The following is a 21,585-nucleotide window of genomic DNA, read 5'->3' on the forward strand; positions in this document are numbered from 1 at the left end:
GCGGTGAAGAGGGACGTCGCTCCAGAGTAAGGTCAGTGGGAAAATGGCCTTTATTTCCCACTCCCTCCCTCCCTCTCTCTGTCAGTCAGTCGTTCCTCTTTCTTTCTTTCTTTCTTTCTTTCTTTCTTTCTTTCTTTCTTTCTTTCTTTCTTTCTTTCTTTCTTTCTTTCTTTCTTTCTTCAGTCTTTTTCCCATCTTCTCTCTCTCTCTTTCTGTCCGTCAGTCCCTTCCTTCCTTGCCATTGCTAATCTGAGTAGACCTGTGGGGGGAGGAAGAAACTTGAAGTGCCCTGCCATTCCATGTTTTCCCAGGCTGAGAGCATTATATATTTTTAGTTTTCTGCGTGTGATCCTTGTGCTTTTCCTTGATATTTTATTTTTAAGATTGCATTGCAAAATCCCACTCTTCTACCTTTCCTAAACAAAATATTACAAGAGTTTTAAGCATGTTTGTACTTTTCTGTCTCCTGGCTCCACCCCCAAGTCTCCTGGCTCCACCCCCAAATTTTAGTGGGCCACAAAGGAGAAGTGTAGAAATAACCAGGCCATGGGGGGGGGGGGGGGTAGTTTGGGAAACCGTGCCATAGAGCATGCTCCTGAAGGCGGGCATTTTCTGTAGGGGAATTGATCTGACTTCAGCTTTCCATCTCCTCCCCCTTCCTGCAGCCTCTACCTAGGAAAAATACAGTCTTTCTCAACAGTATGGAAAGCAGCTGTGACGGGTCCAAAATCCAGTTAGCTTCCACAGCAAGAACTTGGGTCTGGCAGAGCCTGCTCTGAAGCACTAACTGCTATGTCACACTGGCTATCATGGGGGAGCTGCTGCTGAACAGTAGCAAGCAGCCAAGTCTTGTTAAGTCATGCCAGTCAGGTGACATCAAGTCACTTAAAGGATGCTTCCTGGTCTAGGGTAGCCAACCTCCCAGTGGAGCCTGAAGATCTCTTGGTATCACAACTGAATTCCAGCCAACAGATCTCTCTCCCCCTGGAGAAAATAGCTGCTTTGGAGAATGGACACTATGGCATTATATTCAGGTGAGGCATCTCCCCTCTCCAGACTCTGGCTTCCTTAGACTCCACCACAAAATCTCCAGGAATTTCCCACCAACCTGGAGCTGGCAACCCTAGTCAGGACTGGCCCCAATGAGTTCTCCCTCAAAGGCCAAAATAAGCCTAGAAAGAGCCTCTTCCCCTCATCTTTAACTGACAGAACCAAGCTTGGAATACAATGGTTACCTAGCAACAGGCACTGAGAGAAAAGTGAGTCATTGGCAAAGGCAGCTTCTCCAGGGGCCCAATTCTTGTCTGTCCTGAGGGTGGAGAGTGGGTTTCCTTTCTGCAAAACTGAGTGACACATGGCTCAGCCAATGGGAGGGTAGGTGAGTTGTTCCCAAGAGGATTGCTTATCACCTATCTTTTCTGACCGAGGGTCCTTCAGATGGTTTACAACAAATCCAAATGTAATGGAGTTTAATTATAAGATACACATTATAAATTCATAGGAGGCTGCATAAGGCCCACAATAATACATTAAGATCTCTTTTTTCCTGAAACTTCAACATAAGCGCTGGGGATGTCCAGAACTTTTTTTTTTTTAGTATTGTGTGTGTGTGTGCTTGCATGCCTGGAAGTCACGGTGACTTCTGATGACCCCTAGTGGGGCTAGGATGGTTCAGAGAAGTGGTGTGATATTGCCTGTTTCTGCATCCTGGCCTTAGTATTCCTTGGAGGTCTCCCTTCCAAGGGCTCGCCAGGGTTGGCCCTGTTTAGCTTCTGAGATCTGATGAGACTGGGCTTTCTTGAGCTATCCAGGACAGGGCAGGATGTCCAAAACGTTTGAAGCACCATCTATGAAAACCAGTTTTCAAGAATTGTATTGCCATGGCTGAGAAAATGTGGCAGCAGCCAAGTTTGCCTGGGTTGGAGAGGTCAAGAATATCACACCTCCCACTTACTACTTGAATAAAGCTACCTTTCCATTAAATAAGGAGGAAAGATATGTCAATTGGCATCTTTGAATAGCCTTTAATCTACAGCATTCAAGGATACATACAAATAAATAAATAAATACCCATAGTTATAGATGATGAATGTCTCATTAGACTCAAAGATTAGCTAGGATCTTTTTAACCCTAATAATACTGGTAGATTAAAAATGTTTGACTGGAAAGTCTGTGAACTCTCTCAAATTTAATTCCAAAATAGCCTCATTATAAGGTTTGTGAATGATAGACTCTTTCTGTTGCAAGCTTCCTGAGTGATAATGAATAGGTATACAGCATACAGATTGTGAGAAACTGTGGTAGCTTGTGTTGCTGTTATCGACACATGATAATATACCTGGAGTCAGAAGAGCCAGCCAGCAAAAAAACCCCCACCAACAACCCATTATTATAAATGGATTGTGCTGCCTCTGCAGTTATAATGGGCCAACATGCTCATGCAGTGCTACAGCACAAGGGAGCAGAAAAGTCTCTCCCTAATGCTGATTCTTTTAAAAGGGATTAGACAATGTTTAACAGAGGCTGTTAGTTGCTATAGCTAAATGAAACTCCATGTTCAAAGGCAGAGTATCTGTGCATATCAAACCTGGAGAAAGTCTACACGAGCAGGATGTTGCTGGCATATCCTTTTTGTGAACGTCTGCACATGCTGGGCTGCTGATGGAAACAGAAGCCATACTGCTCTGGTCCAGCGAACAGGTATGAACCTTTTACTCTCAACAGAATAATACAGCAGTGCTCACTGGCAATCCTGGCCATCTGTGCTATAATAATGTAACATAATGACATTTTTTTTAAAAAGTTCTGTTTGCTTTGGAAAAATCAAAATAATTCTACATAAATGTAAATAGAGTTGTGGGTTTTTTTTACAAAATAAGTAAAAATTGCCAATTAAAAACTCGCCACTGCTGAGGAGGGCTAGAAAAGAAGAGCTGCTGAAGGATACCTACTTCGGAGCATGACCCTGCCAAAGACTGTGTGGTCTCTGTCCAAAGTGCTGCAGTTCCAGCGGTGGTGACGGAATTGGTGCTGGCATTCCCGGATCCATTCTTTTGCTCCTTCCCCAACTGACTGCATAATGTCTGGGTAACTTTGGCACAGCTGTCGCTGTTTGTTTACCAGTCCGGGGATGTTATCGCAGATTACCCTTGCTCCCAGGGCCCCAATGTACCTGTAGGAGTGGCAAAAAATAAAAACAAGAGGTTATATAATCAACCATGCATTCAAGACAGTAGATGATTAGAATGGAAAGACAGTAATAAAGAGCTGGGCAAAGGAAGAGTGATATATATGTGAACCAGTCTATACAGATACCAGCAAATCATATATCTGTAAACTGGGAAATCCATGTCAGATCCTATCTCGGCCACCATCTCACAAAGAAGGCATAGGCAAGCTACTCTTCTGTTATGCTTTATGCTCTTCACTGGCTACAAGTATGATCTATTTTTGCCTATGGCTGCAATGACTGAGGTTTGAATGGTAAGGAATCTTAAACAAAATCCAATCTTAAATTTAAGTTGCTGTCAAACCAATTTTACATGGAAGCCAGACCAACACAGAGGTGGTAAGCACAGGAAAAGAGCATTTCTAGACCATCAGAATATTGCTTTGATTAACAAGGTTATCCCATGCCTCCAGTCAAAGGAAGAGGAGACAATTACACAAGAGTGCAGAATGTCTGCCAGACTGGTGAGAGTCCAGTAAATTGTAAGATTCCCAAGCTATACTAATCAAAGCATTAAGTCTTTTTTTTAAAGTATGTTTAAGATTCTTGATCTGTTCTGCAGATTTGATGTTGCTGTCATCTTTAGATCTTCTAAAACCATATGCCAAGCACAGTAAGACTAAATGCAAAACACTTTCCCCCTAGTCTGTTAGATGCAAGACTGAAAGTTTGGTTCTTATTTTTTTTAAATATGTACATCCATTGTTTGTTTTATGTATGAGTGTGCATTTGTTAAATCTTCTCAATAAAAACTTAAGCTCTTAGGAGTGGGAGTGGAGGAGAAACCAAAACATCCAGAAAACAGTGGGGAACATTTTAATCTTCCTTGAACACTATTACAGACTTTATAGAAATTTTGATAGGTTGTTCGTAGCATGTTTAATGGAAGAAGAACACAGATTTATACCCCACCCTTCTCTCTGAATCAGAGTCTCAGAGCAGCTTACAATCTCCTTTATTTCCTTTCCCCACAACAGACACCCTGTGAGATGGGTGGGGCTGAGAGAGCTCTCAATTCAGCTGCCCTTTCAAGGACAACTCCTACGAGAGCTATGGCTAACCCAAGGCCATTCCAGCCACTGCAAGTGGAGGAGTGGGGAATCAAAAAATGTTTCTCCCAGATAAGAGTCCACGCATTTAACCACTACACCAAACTGGGCTGTACCGTATCAGGATCACTTAATTTTTTCTGAAACATATCACCTTGCTTATCTGTTCAAATATCTGATCTTTCTAATGCCCCATTATTTGTAACTGCTAATTCTGTTTGAGATACAGAGAGAGGTCACACTTTGATGGGATTCATTCACACCCCACTACCACTTTTTACCACATAATGTATCTATGCTTCAAAGATGCATAATGGAATTCAGTCCTAAATGAAATCAACCTTGACTGTTCTCTGGAAGGTCAGATGCTGAAGCTCAAATACTTTGGCCACCAAATGAGAAGGGAGCACTCACTGGAGAAGATCCTGATGCTGGGAAAGACAGAAGGCAAAAGAAGAAGGGGACAGCAAAAGATGAGATGGCTGGACAGCGTTACTGATGAAACTAACGCAAATTTGAGCAGACTTTGGAGGATGGTGGAAGACAGGAGGGCCTGGTGTGACTTGGTCCATGGGGTTGCAAAGAGTCGGACTCAACTGTGCAACTGAACAACAACTTAACTCTTTCCTCCTTGCAACCTGCCTCATAAGAAGGATTTTCAGTTTGATTTCCATATTTGATGAACTGACTCACTAATGCTAATATTGAAACAAATAATCTGTAGGATGCTACTGAACTTTTGTTGTATTTTATTGTAAATAACAACAATAGTATTTATGTAATACAAGTGAACTGTTCAGTGCACATCTATTGTAGCATAAGATACCCATGAAGAGTAGGTCATTATTATTATTATGGCTTTATGGTTTATTAGACTTATATCCCGCCCTCCCCGCTGAAGCAGGCTCAGGGCGGCTCACAACCAATAAAATCACAATAACATTTCAATATTAATTCAACACATTAATTACATAATATTTAAATTAAAAATTAAAGCATTTAAACAGGTGTTAATATCATTTGATGTCATTTCATTTCCAATGGTGCTCAGTATTTATTAGGTATCATTCCTTATTACTATATCGGAACTCCAGAATCAATTAAAGGCTAGCCGGAATAGTGTTGTTTTGCAGGCCTTGCGGAACTGGGCGAGGTCCCACAAGGCTCTAACTTCCTCCAGCAACTGGTTCCACCAATAGGGGGCTACAATTGAGAAGGCCCTCTCTCTGATTTCAATCTTGCCTCCCTTGGCCCAGGGATCACTAATAGATTTTGCATTCCAGATTTAAATACCCTCTGGGGAACATGTGGGGAGAGATGGTCCCTAAGGTAAACAGGTCCTCAGCCATATAGGGCTTTAAAGGTAATAACTAGCACCTTGTAGCGAATCTGGTATACTATTAGCAGCCAGTGCAGCTCGCACAGCCCCGACTGAATTTGCTCCCACCTGGGGAGCCCCAATAACAGCCTGGCCGCTGCATTCTGCACTACCTGCAGTCTCCAGGTTTGAGACAGCGGCAGCCTCATGTATAGGACATTACAGTAGTCCAATCTCGAGGTGACCGTTGCATGGATCACAGTTGCCAGGTCACTGTGCTCTAGGAAAGGAACCAACTGTCTTACCCGCCTAAGATGAAAAAAGGCAGATTTGGCAGTGGTTGCTATCTGGGCTTCCATTGTTAAGGAAGGTTCCAGTAGCATCCCCAAGCTTCTGACCCTAAGCGCCACTATCAGTGGCACACCATCAAAAGCTGGTTGGGGAATTTCCCTGCCCGGACCGCTGCGACTCAGGCAAAGGACCTCTGTCTTCGTTGGATTCAGCTTCAGTCAGCTCAGCCTAAGCCATCCTGCCACAGCTTGCAGCACCAGGTCCAAATTATCTGGGACACAGTGAAAACAGAGTTGGATGAGATCCCCACCCTAGAAGAGACTGTTAAAGCCATCAAGCAATTGAAAAGTGGCAAGGCAGTGGGAGTTGATGGAATCCCACCAGAGATCTGGAAGCATGGGGGCATAGTACTACATAGCACACTTCACAAAGTACTTGTCACCTACTGGGAACAAGACAAACTACCACAGGACTTTCGCGATGCAATCATCATTACTCTACATGAGAACAAAGGGGAAAAGTCAGACTGCTCCAACTACCGGGGGATAACCCTGCTCTCCATCGCAGGCAAAATCCTTGCTAGAATACTCCTGAACAGACTGGTGCCCACCATTGCAGAAGAACTCCTCCCAGAGAGCCAGTGTGGCTTCAGAGCTAACAGGAGCACCACCGACATGGTATTTGTTCTCAGGCAGCTCCAAGAGAAATGCAGGGAACAGAACAAGGGTCTATATGTGACTTTTGTCGACCTTACCAAAGCTTTTGATACCGTTAGCAGGAACGGCCTGTGGCAAATTTTGGAACGTTTAGGATGTCCCCCAAGTTTCCTCAGTATGGTCATCCAGCTACATGAAGACCAGCGAGGCCAAGTCAGACACTGCAATGATCTCTCAGAGCCCTTCCCAATAGGCACAGGTGTAAAGCAAGGCTGTGTTCTCGCGCCAACTCTCTTTACGATCTTCTTTAGCATGATGCTTCAAAGAGCCGCAGTAGATTTAGATGATGACGATGGTGTCTACATCCGCTATCGCACCGATGGCAGCCTGTTCAACCTGAGGCGACTAAAGGCCCACTCCAAAACAATGGAAAAACTTATCCGAGAGCTACTGTTTGCTGATGATGCTGCACTTGTCTCCCACTCGGTATCAGCTCTGCAGCATATGATGTCCTGCTTTGCAGAGGCTGCCAAGCTATTCGGCCTAGAAGTTAGTCTGAAGAAGACAGAAGTTCTCCACCAGCCTGCACCCCAGGAAGATTATCACCCTCCTTGCATCACTGTGGGTGAATCAGTTTTGAAGACAGTCCAGCAGTTCAGCTACCTGGGGTGCATCATCTCCTCAGATGCCAAGATCGACAAGGAGATTGACAATAGACTGGCAAAGGCAAACCGTGCATTTGGCCAACTGCATACAAGAGTGTGGAGCAACAAGCATCTGAAAAAAGGCACAAAGATCAATGTTTACAAAGCGGTTGTGATGACAACCCTCATCTACGGCTCCGAATCGTGGGTTTTATACCATCATCACCTGTGACTCCTTGAGCGCTTTCATCAGCGCTGCCTTCACACCATCCTCAACATCCACTGGAGTGACTTTGTGACCAACACTGAAGTCCTCAAGCGGGCGGAGGTTACAAGCATCGAGGCATTGCTGTTGAAGACGCAGCTGCGCTGGGCAGGACATATCTCCAGGATGGAAAACCACCACCTTCCCAAGATTGCCCTGTATGGCGAACTTTCCACCGGCCATCGAAATAGAGGGGCACCAAAGAAGAGGTACAAGGACTCCTTGAAGAAATCCCTTGGTACCTGTTGCATTAACCATCACCAGTGGTCTGACCTAGCCTCAGATCGCAAAGAATGGAGGCACACCATCCACCAGGCTGTCTCTTCCTTTGAGAACGCACGCATAGCTGGCCTTGAGGACAAAAGGAGATTGAGGAAGAATCGTACTGCTACAGCACCAACTCCAAATCAGAATTTTCCCTGCAGCCACTGTGGCCGGACCTGCCTGTCCTGCATTGGTCTTGTCAGCCACCAGCGAGCCTGCAGCAGACGTGGACTACTGCACCTTTCTTAAATCTTCGTTCGTGAAGTCAAGCCGAGAGAGCTATCTGGGCCTCCATTGTTAAGGAAGATTCCAGTAGCATCCCCAAGCGCCACTATCAGTGGCACACCATCAAAAGCTGGTTGGGGAATTTCCCTGCCCGGACCGCTGCGACTCAGGCAAAGGACCTCTGTCTTCGTTGGATTCAGCTTCAGTCAGCTCAGCCTAAGCCATCCTGCCACAGCTTGCAGCACCAGGTCCAAATTATCTGGGACACAGCCAGACTGGCTGTTGTTGTTGTTATTTTCCTTACTGTACATAAGAAGAGTGAGGCAAAGTAATAGCAGTTTGCCTATGTCTTCCTTATGACATTATGGATAAGGTGGAATCTGAAACAGGGGCTTTCTATTTCATGCTGTTTGTCACCTCACAACTAATCTGGCTGATTTTATCTGCTTTTGATAAATAAATCTGCCGTGCCTTGCTTGTAATTGGTATCTTCTATGCTCCCTTAACAGGGCCCTGAAGACATTGTGGTTGAGCTTAAAGTAACACAGACAGTGGAGTCAAATGTGGAATTTTCCATATCCATCCAAGATCATCCTTTCTTTTAATTCCAGACAGAAAGCAGTAGATTTTTTTAGGCTGGAGAATGGCTTTTGCCATAAAGCACTAGTTGTGTTTCTGGCTGGAAAATGGAGAGATTTGGGTAGCATTCAAGTGTTTCAAGCTCCTAGACTGGAATTAAGACCCTCCCTTTAATAATAATGAAAAAGCAATAAGCCTGGGCAATATTTCACTGTCTGCTTCACCATGTGCTATCATTTGTATTGGTCACAGAGATAGCTTACAGCCCCAGGGAAACTCTGTGAATACAGACAAGGGTCCGTTATTTCCCCCCTTTTAAAATGTTTGGTTTAAACTCTGGTGAGAAGTCAAGGTCATCTAGGGTTGGCAGAATGGCTAATCAACATTCTTCCTACACCCTTTGCAAGTGAAGAAGGGATTTTTTGATTCACACACACTGTTTTCACAGGCCAACTCATCAGCCTTTCAGCAGCAATAAAATGCAGAGGGAGAGGCATCAGAAAACATGTCTTGTCAAATACAAAGAAATATGGAATACATAAGAAAGCAGAAGCACCAGGAGATTAAATCTGTGCCCACAGAAAAAGCTTGGTTCTACAGTAACAGTGGTTGATTTAGATCAGGGCTTTTTAAAAAGCAGGAATGCCCAGGAACACAGTTCCAGCTGGTTTGGTGTTAGGGGGTGTGCAAATGAGTTCCTGATGGGCCTTTTCTGCAAAAAAAAAAAAGCCCTGTGCAAAACAATGGTGATGTCAAGGAGTGTGGCATAATATGCAAATGAGTTCCTGCTTAGATCCAGGTTTGGTGTTTGGATACTCATCCTTATTGGATGTAGAAAAATAAAGGTGGAAAGTTTTCTTCAGCCTGAAACTGAAGAGTAATTTTGCAGAGTCTAGGATGATTTGTTCCAAAAGAGCAGGTTCATAAATACAGCATTCCTCTCTTGGTGGAGCTGCCTATATTTACATCTGGGGCATCTAAGAAATGAATGCAAAAACTGATGAGTTCTTTATAACCAACAGAATGCTGGAGAGCCAGTGGGTTGGATCCGGCACAAGGATTGGATATCTTCTCCACTCCCCTGCCCCCAATTCCAGCAGACCCGGGGGAAATTTATTCTAGGGGTCTTTGAAACCATGTGGACTAATAGCCACAAGGATCAATGGAACCTGCTACGGGTGGAGTATGGCTAGGGTATTAGCTGGAAATTATCATATTCTAAAAAGGATCTTACATTTCTTAAATGGAAATGTCCCAGGTTATAAAGATAGTGTTTTGAACTTTCTTTATTGCTGTAGCCCTGCAAAGAGACGGGTTTGTTACAGAGATAACTCATGTAATGTCTATTTTCCAGAGCTCTTAAACCAGGGGTGTTGAACTCATTTGTTATGAGGGCCAGATCTGACATAAATGAGACCTTGTTGGGCTGAGCCATGTCAAGCCGGGCCATGTGTGTACCTATTTAATATTAGGTAAGAGAGATATAAACTTTATAGAGGACACAAACAAACACAATTAAATATATATTTAAAAAAAAATTAAAACATGCTTAAAACGTTAGCACTCACTGGTCTTAAAGGTGCTTTCTTTGTATCTCTCCCATGGGATCCAGGGAACTGGGCAAAGGAAGCTGTGGTTCTTTCCTTCCTTCCGCAGGTACCTGGGGGGGAGGAGCCTCAGCCAATAGAAAGAAGAGAGGCTTGTCTCAGTAGCTCTGCTGTGCAATTGAGAGAGCCTGGGAAAACAAGCTCTGCCTCCTCCCCCTTTCCTCCCCAAGGGAGGAGCCTCAGCCAATGGAGAAAATAGAGGTTTTTCTCTGTGGCTCCTGTGCAATTGAGCAAGCCTTGCAAAGCAAACTGTTATGCATAAGGAAGTAAGATATAGGGAGAAGGACGCAGATGACAGCCAGTTGCTCGGGGGCCTGATAGGAGTGCTCTGGGGGCCTGATGCAACGCCCAGATTGCATGTTTGACACCCCTGTCTTAAACTCTCAAAAACAGCAGTTACACATAAGTGCTTTTCTGTTAAGGTAACAATGATTCTTGAACCTGAAAAGTTACTAAATTTACTACAGAATATGATTTTGTAACCTAGATGGGCTGGGAAATTCCTGGATATTTGAGGGTGGAGGGACCTTAGTGAGTATAATGCCTTATAGTCCACCTCCAATGTCATCATTTGCTCTAGAAGTGATCTTTGTCATTTGGAGATGGGGTATAATTCCATGAGATCTCTATATCCCAACTGGAGGTTGGCAACCCTAGTCCCAGAGCCCACTTCATCAGACAAATAAGTGCTACAGTCAGTTGGTGGATTTATATATATATCCTTAGAGTGGGTTAATACAGCTTCTCAGAGAGTGCATGTAACTGATCTCCTGAGTACAGATATCGGTTCCACTTGAGGAAACAGCAGATTCAGAGGGTGGACTTCATAGTATCCTTGCCCCAGGCTCAGCACTCCCCAAGCTGTCTCCAAATCTCCTGGAATTTCCCATCCTGGAGTTGGCAGCACTACTCAGGCATGGCAGAATTTAGCAGGACATAAACAGAGAAGAATTACATGGTGAGCTATTATAGGGAAATGGTTGCTGGTATTCAGGCAGTGCTGTGGTGGTAGTTTGGCTTCCTGTCCTTTTTCAGAGCTCAAAAACAGAAGCCCTATCATTTTTGCAGTACAGTCACCTATAACTAGATCAAACTGGTTATTCATTCTTCCTGTTAGGAAGTGCCAGGTATGCAGAAGTATGGTTTTCAGAGAGGCAGCCCACTGCAAATGAAGGTACCCTTGCCTAACAGCCGATCTTTAAAAATAATATAGAGTAGGGAATCTTTCTACATCATGTGTGGAATCTCTTTCTTTCATTGTCTCCCTCTTCCACCTGTTAATCCTCTTTGGGTTTTTGACTCAGGAAACTGGACATTTAAGGGGAACAAAACTCTTTACAACATCACTATGGTGCAACTAGGCTATGAGCAGAAAACAGCTTTTCAGAAAACTGCGGAGCATTGCATATTTTATCCTGGAAAACCATATCCCGGAAAAGCAGCCCATTAGTTTGACTCAGTATGTGAAAGTCAGACTCAGCTCCCCTCTTGGCCTTGGTTCTATAGCCTACATCAGGGGTGGCCAAACTTGCTTAATGTAAGAGCCACATAGAATACACATCAGAGGTTTGAGAACTGCAAAATATGAATGTAAGATGTTTGAGAGCTGCAAGACAGGAAGGAAGGAAGGAAGGAAGGAAGGAAGGAAGGAAGGAAGGAAGGAAGGAAGGAAGGAAGGGAGGGAGGGAGGGAGGGAGGGAGGGAGGGAGGGAGGGAGATGGGGAAGAGAGCAGTGGAAAGAAAGCAACTTTAAATGCATTCTCCAAGCTGTTGTTAAATGGCCACCCCTGGCCTACATATTACCTCCCAAGCTTGCCTGAGCTATGGTTTACTGGCAGAGCAGATGCTTTATGTGCACAAGGTTCCCAGTTCAGTCCCTGGTATCTCCAGTTAAAAGGTCTCAAATTACAAGTATTATGGAAGACCCTGAGAGTCTCTGCTAGTTAGTGTACTGAGGCAGAAAATTCAGTAATCTGAATTGGTGTAAGGCAACTTCATATGTAAATTGCATCCTGTGGTACAAACCTCTGCCTGTCCTTATGGCCTTTGAGTTTTCCCCCTGACCACCCTGTTCTTGGCCACTGCTTTGTTCAGATCTCTGTACTGCCAACCCTTCTTCAAGTCTCTGACTCCTTTCCACTCATTCGCCATTTGATGCCTGCTTTTCAGTCTTTTCTGCAGGATTCTATGGGGGAGCTTGGAATCCAAAATTTCAGAAGGCCCAATCACTGTGGGAATCCCAGTTGCCAGGCTCTATGTCATTGGGAGAAAGAACCATCTTGCAGGTGTTCTGAATGTGAAGGAATCCCCCAGTGGGACTTATTATGGCTCATGTGGCTCCTGAGCCTTTACTGCTACTTTATGCCCTTGTTTTCAGCCACTGTACCTTTTAGCCCTCTTTCCCTCCCAGCCTCACCAAGCCTTTTGACCAGTCTAGAGACTCTGCCTCTGTCCCACCTTCTCTCAGAAATCATGTAGAACCACTTTTCAGGATTATGGCTGTTATTCACACACCTTCCCTCACAAAATGTTCGGTCCTGTGGTTCCCTTATGCTACATGAGGAATTTTCTTTTTGGAGGAAGACTCCTTCCTTTGGAGAAGGAAGTAGTCTTTCTTATATTCAGCAGAAGGGACACCACTGGATCCAGCTCAGTAACTGCATTGATTATTTCCCTTACAAACAAATATGTAAAAATAAAGAAGAATTAGAATGAAGGATAAATGCAATCTCAATAAAAACTCATATATAATACTAACTATCATGCTGTCCCAAAAGTCCAAGTAATAAATAGTAAGGATGCCAAACTACACATGAGGCCTGGGGATCCCCCAAATTACAGCTCATCCCCAGATTACAGAGATCAATTCTGCTGAAGAAAATGGTAGCTTTGGAGGATGGACTCTATGGCATTGTATCTCACTGAGGTCCCTGTCCTTCCCTAGCTCCATCCCCAAATCTCCAGGAGTTTCCCAACTTGGAATCTGGCAACCTTAATAATCAGAGATGCGTTTGTTGTTATTCTTCCTGCATTGTTAATGGGTAAGGTAGTTAATGTCAACTAGAGGTCTCTAGATCTAAAGATCAACTCTTTCCTGTTGAATTAGAACACAGAATATAGAGGACAGCATTGAAGTGGAAGTGAGGGAATCCCAGCTCATATTCCTGTTCTGTCATGGTACAATTTTGGAAAGCTTTGGCCAGCTACTGATTCTGTCTCCACTCACAAGGCTGCTGTCAGGATGAATAGGGGCAGTTTTCCATATGCTGCCCTAAATTTTTGGAGAAAGAATGGAATGCCATTTTAATTAATTGATTGATTAATGTAAATAAATCACAGGTTTCTAGACTACAAGATCATAATCTTCTCATTTTCTTTACCTCATGATGATGACAGTATCCTCCCTTAACCCTCCATTAACACAGATAATTGTCATGCTTATGAAACAGAAAATAGAGAGTTGCTGAGTGTCTAGAAGTAACTATACCATTCAAAAAGTATTTAGCAAAGCCAATCAGATGGCTTCAACTGGTGAGCCAGAGCAGACTTTGGAGGAAGGCGACTGTACATCATCTACAGGTACCTTTCTGGAGGAAACTTTGGGAACCCCCCCATGGCACGATCAGTTGGCCCATGATCCACGAAGTAGGACCTCCCCTGTGACAAAATTTCAAGGACAATCTTGAGTCTACAACTCATGTAAGTGATTTATGCTTCTGTCCACTTCCACTGCCAGGGGTCCTGATTGAGATGAATATTATCTTAAGGATAAAGCAGGAGAGAGTGAGAGCACAGGAAGGTCACTAATTGCTTTCTTTTCCTATAGTCCACCTTGCCAACAAAGTCCCACTCCCAAAGCGCCAGCCTCAAGCTGTGAGGTAATTACTGTCTGCAGTGGCAGGCCAAAAATTTAGGAGATTCGTTTTGGCTTTGTTCTGCATGAAATTTTAGCAGAAGTGTTTTCCTATCTGTTGAACACAGGCATAAATAAAGACCCAGTAGAGAATTAGAACCTGAACCAGCTGTTTGCACATAGCATTGTGTAGAAAAGAAAAATAGCAATATCTTAACAAAATTTCTGATGAGATTCTAGGTAAACTTGTTGTAAGGTACAAATAACAGCTTGGGAAAAGCTGGCTTCTGTAGTCCCTGTCGATATATTTGTGGCTGCCTAGAGGAATTCCAAATGCCCATTGACTGGATCCTTTTCCCGCCATTTACTAGTAACATCTTATTAGAAACATATAAAATACAGACTAATACACAGACTATGTGCATCTTTGAAATAAGATCCAAATCATCCTGAATTTAGCTTATTTGGGCTTTGCTTCTAACCTGTATGAGAAGCAAATATAGCACCTTGAAGCTGAAAGTTGAGCTGGACCATCCTGTTACTTAAACTAAGATGGGGAATTAAACCAAGTTTGTGTGGTGGTTTGATTATTGGATTAGGACTTGAGAAACTCAGGTTTAAATCCCCACTCAGTCTTGAATCTCACTGAATGATCTAGGGCTAGTCACTCTTTATCAACCTAATCTACTTTGCAAGACTGTTGTGGGGGGATAATAGAGGAGAGAACCATCAATGCCATCATGATTTCCTTAGGTAAACGTTGAGATGAAAATAAAATGAACACATTGGTCTTCAGCTAGAAGCAGAGAATAATGTTAAAACAGCTGACAGGGGACTGAGAAAGGTTTCCCTACTTTTGATGTGTATGTGTACATTTCTTGATCTCTTTCACCTCTCATCAAGCAGGTATTGTGGGTGAAACACTGCAAAATACCACAAAAGCTGTTTCTCAGAGACAAAACAATGTTGTGTAAGAGCCAGAATGAGATCTATGGTATTTTGGGATTGCCTTTAGTTCTTCATAGAGGAGACAGCAAAAGTATTTAACACATACTCAAAAACATTCTGTATTATTGCTTTAAGCATCTGGAACAAAGCCTTATTACAGAAAATTCTGGAGCTGAACCTTGTCATGCTCAGAATTAACCTCATACCTTGACCATGGATGTATGCCTTAGCAAATACAAGACTTATTAATTTTTTTTTACTTTGATCAATGTACTGGCCAGAGCCTAGCAATAATAACCAAGTGTGTCTATCTGACCAAATTAATGTGGCATCGTGGCCAGAATGTTGCACTAGAATTGGACATGCCACTTTATGTTTGAAGCACACTGGGTGACCTTGTGCCAGTCACTCCTTTAGCCTAACCCAGCTAACATAATTGTTAAGAAGATAAATGGAGGAGAGAACTTTATATGCTGTCATGAGTTCCTTGAGGGAGGGATGAGTTAAATAAAATTACTGTAGATTGAAAACAGATTGTGGATGAGTCAACACCTCAGTTTACAAGCTCAGTAGTGGCACTTATATGTTACAACACAGAATCCCCTCTCTCTATCAAAACCGCTTTGGCCTTATTATATAGGGCAAGGGTCATGGGTCAGTGGGAGAGAGCTCATCTCTCATGCAGAAAGTCCTAGGTCCTTCCAGCCAAAGGGTGGCAGGTTCTGGGAAAGATCCATTCTCCCTGAGGTACCACCTTTATATGCTGAGAAAAGCTTCCCCTATTTCTACTTTTTATGCAGTTGTTAAAAACTTAATGCCTATAGTCTTCAAGAGGCTATTGGCACCTTCCCCAATCCTGAATATTTTTACTTGGAAGTACTATTGTTTGTACTGTCGAGAAAGTATGACAGTTATAATGCTTCTCCACAACAGAGGGCTGTATATGGAAACTAAACACTTCTTATAGTTTTCAGTTTTCCTCTCTTTCTTCATAACATGTAGTAACTTACCTTATACCTTGACAAGATAACATTTCCCCCAGGGAAAATTCCAAATTCTTCTCATTCAAATGTCTTCCTGGGTTTTGGAGTTCCAAATTACTTGGGCTTGTTTCCAAAGTGGAGCTGATGCATTAGGAATTCCTTGTTATGTACACTTTTTTCACAGTGCATTATGTGTGCAGGTTCTCATGTATTTTTTGTCTCTTTTTGTGTATGTATGTTTATAAGAGAATGCAAAAACAGTGTTATTGTAAGTACAGTTGTATCTAAGTACAGTTGTATCTGTGTGGTGTCTTACCAATGTGCAGGTTCCCTGAAGAATAATACATACAAAAGGAATCCCAATGCAACCATTTGTACCATTGCATCCTTTTTTAAATCATTGCACATGTGTGCACGTCAGAGAGGAGAATGCAAATGTAGGAAACAAAAGATTAATCAACTGCACATGATCTAACTCTGGAATTCATTTTAGAAATTCTCCTGTTCAATTGCAGTTGAGTGGCACACAGAGCAGAGACATTCCAGGGTGATAAAGGAATGCAAACTGGGCTCTTCCCAAATTCCACCCTCCCCCCATTCTTGCTCCACATCACTGGCTGCTGCTGGTGTAGGTGAGTGGGAAAATACAAAGCACAATGATGTTGGCATACAGGCGTTTTAGCCTCCGAGTCCTTCAAAGAGCTCATGGTGGTATACATGATTCTCCTGCTTCTTTGTATTCACAGAAAACCTCTACTTAGAGAGAGTTTGGGCCAGTGTCTCCCAGTAAACTTCATGACTGAGGAGGGATTTGGATTTGCTTATTTACAATCAAACTCCAACATTGGCATTAGCTTTTCAGCTATGGAAGGAAAGGGGTGGGAAGCTTGCCATTGGGGGAACATGAATGATGGCAACTCCATTTCTTGTTCTGGAGAAGTGAAGTTTTATTGCTTTTCTTCCCCACCCCCACCTCCACAAGTGACTCCCTTTTTAACACAAATCTCGGTCAGCAATTGCCAAGCCAAGGGCTCTTTCTCTTCATGGCCCCTTAATGGAGGCTATCCCTGATGCAGCCCTCAAGAAAACAGAAGAAAACTGTCACACATCGCCTTCCAGTTGCCATAAGAATCTGCTGGCTCTTCTTCCAATAAACAAGGAGAATCCTAAATTGCCTCTTAGATAAACACAACAATCAGAGGCAGCCATGTCTATTTACTCAGTGACATACGTTTCATTTTAAACCTCAACAAGTATGTATTCCTGGTGTGCAGTGTTCCCATGAGAGAAATGGGGAGTCAGAATCTCAAGGGACCAGACTCTCATTTGACCTGCTATTTCTCTGATAAAAACCATGGTAATTTTCTGCTCTAATTTAAGTGTCTAGAAGAGAGTTTCCCAAGTATGATGGCTTGACATTTTCCATTGGAAAATGCAAAGTTCTTTTAAATATGTTTCACTGGAAAGAAGAAAAGATATTCTTCATTTACAATAGGCACTATCAATCTCCTCAGAGCACGAGTAGCCTGTGTTTGTGGTCCTTAGAAGGAGTTTAGCCAACCAATTACATGAGACAATGTGTGCCCGTGTCTCCCATTGCAGATATAGGCAAGATTTCTGTATCAGCTGCCCTGAGCCTGCTCTGGTGGGGAGGGTGGGATATAAATCGAACTATATAAATAAACAAACAAACAATGCACACAGTAATGTGTGTATGGTTGGTCAAGGGTCACCCTGGCAGTGCCTTATAGATGCTTCCTTTCAAGTGCACAGCTTTTTGACTTGCATGTGTAGAAGAAGAAGACTTGAACACATGAATATGATTGCCTTCTGTTATTAAAACTGTACATTCTGGTATACCAAGAGTGCATTCATTTAAGCTTTTTTTTTTTCCTGAAAGACTGTATGATTTTATTCAGAATGAACAGAGAGCTAAAGCCACAAATCCTTTTGCAAAGGAAAGGAGGTGGGGAGAGACAGAGGCGAAAGGAGCAGAAAGCTAAGATCAGCTGCAAGGAAATATTTCTTTGGTGTTCTTGCTTCCCCCCCCCCCCCAAACATGCTGTCAATTCTGGGGCACCGAGCCCCTCAGCCATGTTGCTTGTCACTTCAGACCCCCCCATGCTGGGTGACTCCTCAGACATTTAAGCCTTTTGATGTCAAAAGTTTTTGGGTCAGTTCATACATTAAGTCCTCATAGTTGCCACAAAGATTTGTGCTGGGAATTCTGTGCTTCTCAGGCACAGGTAGGCCCAGTTCAGAGAAGGACCACTGCACCCAGGAAGAGTAGGGTTGCCAGGTCTGACTCAAGAAATATCTGGGGACTTTGGGGTTAGAGCCAGGAGCAAGGTTGTGATAAGCTTGATTGAACTCCAAAGGGAATTCTGGCTATCACATTTAAAAGGACCACACTCCTTTTAAATGCTTTCCTTCCATTTGGAAATAATGAAGGATAAGGGCACCTTCTTTTGGGGCTCATAGAATTGGATCCCCTGGTCCAATAATTTTGAAACTTGGGGTGTTTTGAGGAAAGGCACCAGATGCTATGCTGAAAATGTGTTGCCTCTACCTCAAAAAACAGCTCCCCTGAGCCCCAGATACCCATGGATCAATTCTCCATCATACCCTATAGGAACTGGTCTCCATAGGGTATAATGGAGTGCCCAGCAGACACCCCCCTTGCTTTGTGATGACCCTGAAACAGGGGGAGGGCCTCCAAACCTGGGGATCCCCTGCCCCCAACTAGGGATTGGGATCCCTAATGGAAGAGGGATCTTCAGTCTCCCTTTCTCACTGTGTTTTTCAGTTACATGTATGTTCACCTATCTCCTTCTTGAAATGTTGGGAACAACATCTGTACATTTCTCTGCTAGAAAGTGTTCAGTAAAGTCATCTCCAACAAATAAATAATCTTAAAGAGAGTTTTGCAGTTGAGCTTTCCTATACACAGAAGTCTGTGGGCTGCCAAGTCCAATTTGTGAAATTCCTGGAGACTTGAGGAAAGAGCTTGGGGAGGGCATAGCTTGGGAAAAGAGCTTGGCAGAGATGTGGTGCTGTAGAATCCAAACACTGAAGGTGCCATTTTCTCTAGGGGAGATGATCTCTGTCATCTGGAGATGAGTAGTAATTCTAGGAAAACTGAAACTGGAGGCTGGCAACCCTACTGTGGCATGTCTTCCCCAGACTCTCATCTCAGCCCACAGAGAAGTGATGCCCTAAAAAGTAGGGCCAAAACAGAACAAAATGTGGAAGGACTTCTGGAGACTGTAGCTGCTATAGCATCATTGTGAGATGCCAAGAAGGAAAAAGTCCGTTATGAAGATTTATGCCTGGGTGGGGCCAGAGACTTTACTGGTGGTGGGAGTGAGGAAGATATTGCTGGTGGCATGTCGACAACAGCTGAATTGCAACTGCAATTAGTTGTCCTTTCCTTGCAGGAATTAAAAACCTGGGCAGACCCCAGGTGTGAGCTAAAGAGTGCATGGCCCTTGGCTCTTTGCATGTAGCCTGTTAGGCAGTTTCTTTAAGAGAAATTAGTTCAGGATGTGTTTGTTCCTGTTTTGTTGGTTTAATTGTATTACTGGTTTAAAGTGATGAATTGTATTTTAGTACTTTTTTGTGAACTGCTTTAGGCCCCATAAGTAAAATAAAGAAGTACCTGAAACAATCCTAGAAAGTCACTATTTGCCCCACTGGGGAAAGTTACCGTATGAGTACTATTGGCTAGATTTCAGTTTTACCAACAGGACAAATAGCAGGTCCCTGGAACCATTTCTGGTCAGGAAAATGGTGGTGGTGCACCACAGTCCCACCCAGTCCCAACCAATTAGGTTGCTTGGTTTTGCCAGGATTAAAGGGATTTTATTATATTAAAGATGAGGGGAAAGGAGGGTTTCCTTTCCAATGGTCAAAGGGCAATAGCAAGCATGAAGGAGAGTGCTTCCAATATTCCAGTTCAGAGTCCTTCAAAAGTAGGCTTCCCAACCCTCCCGCCCTGGCGGGGGACCCCAGGATTTCCAGCCTCTTCCCCCGCTCCCCCCCAAAAAATGGAAGCGGGGGGAGGGGGGAAATGGCGCCAAGGAGCGTGGCGAGCCGCCCCATCTCGGAGCGGGCGACACCGCTGCGCTGCTGCCGCCTCTTCTCCGCTTCACCGTAGCTGCTCCTCCAAGATGGGCTCAGGCTGAGCCCATCTCAGAGGAGCAGCTAAGATGAAGCGGAGAAGAGGTGGCAGCAGTGCAGCAGCATCGCCCGCTCCGCCTCTGAGGTGAAATCAGAGAAGGGGAGGGTGGAGGGAAGGAAGGCATTTTAAAAAGTTGTGAGGTCCCTTTAATTGTGATGGACAGAACTCCCTTTGGAGTTCAATTGTGCTTGTCACACCCTTGCTCGTAGCTCCACCCCAGTGTCTCCTGGCTCCACCCCCAAAGTCCCCAGATATTTCTGGAATTGGACTTGGCAACCCTATTCAAAAGTGAAATAAAAGTACTTGGGATCTCAACTATCCACATATATTCTCTCTCCTTACAAGAATCACAAGGCCGAGCTTCAGATCAACAGCTGCAAATGAAAAAGGGAGGCAAAATATCCCACTCTCACAGTCAAGCAAGATAGAGAGCCTGTAATGGAGAAGGACCCAGGAAACAGGCAGTCCAGCCACACAATCAGACTCTCAAGCACTCACCACCTCCTGTCCTTCAAGTACATTTAGAACAGAGCTTTGTGTGTCTGCCACTAGAATACCACTGACAACAGAATGCCATTTTGGGACTGTGATGTGTTGGTCAGATGGAGGAGGCCTGTCTCCAGTTAATATGATGTGGGCAACAAATCTCAAATGACAAAACCCAGCTAAGTTTCTACTATAGGGAATACAGATCCAGTCACATTCACAGGCCCACTTTCATCATTGGGTTAACTAGGCTTCAGACTTACTCTCTCATTGCTTCAAGCCCTCAGTTTCCTAGTTCAGCCACAATGCTCACTGTGTGACCATAGAGCACTCATTCTTTTAGTCTATCCTACCTCACAGAGCTGTTGTGAGGATGGGTGGTGGTGGAGAAAATCTATGTAAGCTGCCCTGTGGTTCTTGATGGAGTATTGTAACACACTTGTCCAAGGAAACCAACTTTAATAAAGCTTTTCAAGTGGTCTGCTGCACAGACTCTGACACAGATCTTAAAGACAGTTAAATAGTTAATTATCCCAAGAACACAGAACAACAACTAGAAACAATATAGAACTAAGAAGTGAGAGACTTACTCTGTAGTGGGGGCCCTCACTAGTGACATTGCTGGCAATGCAGTGATGTCACTTCTGGCATGACCTGGAAGTCATTACATATGAACAATGCTCTAGCTATTGTACTTGAGGCAAATGTTACAGCATTGCCTGATGTGAAGATATCATTTTGGGGTTTGCTGAAAATGACATCATTGTGTCACTGTTGATGTTCTCATTACAAGGTAAGTCTCCCGATCAGCCCCCTATTTTACTTAAAATCCCTTTCCCCCCACCCTGTTGAGTAATAGTTTGAGAAACCTGTGGGGACCAGACTTGGCAGCCTCCCTAGAACCACTCTGCAATACACAACACACTGGTAGGAGGCGCTTATATAACCATTATTCTATGTTAAATGACATAGTTGGGGGGGGGGAGGGGAGATAGGCTCAAGAAGTC

At 43.7% G+C, this 21,585-nt stretch overlaps 1 protein-coding gene across 1 annotated transcript in view; it reads right to left on the reverse strand.

The window, feature by feature from the left end:
• Positions 1–21,585, reverse strand: part of WNT2B (Wnt family member 2B) — a 57,734-nt gene that overhangs the window by 15,293 nt on the left and 20,856 nt on the right. Inside the window, exon 2 of the mRNA XM_060231220.1 lies at positions 2,949–3,173. Coding sequence (XP_060087203.1) covers positions 2,949–3,173 — 225 coding nt within the window. The remainder of the gene's footprint in view (positions 1–2,948; positions 3,174–21,585) is intronic.

This window comes from Heteronotia binoei, chromosome 2 (genome assembly GCF_032191835.1).
Source record: "Heteronotia binoei isolate CCM8104 ecotype False Entrance Well chromosome 2, APGP_CSIRO_Hbin_v1, whole genome shotgun sequence".
NCBI lineage: Eukaryota > Metazoa > Chordata > Lepidosauria > Squamata > Gekkonidae > Heteronotia > Heteronotia binoei.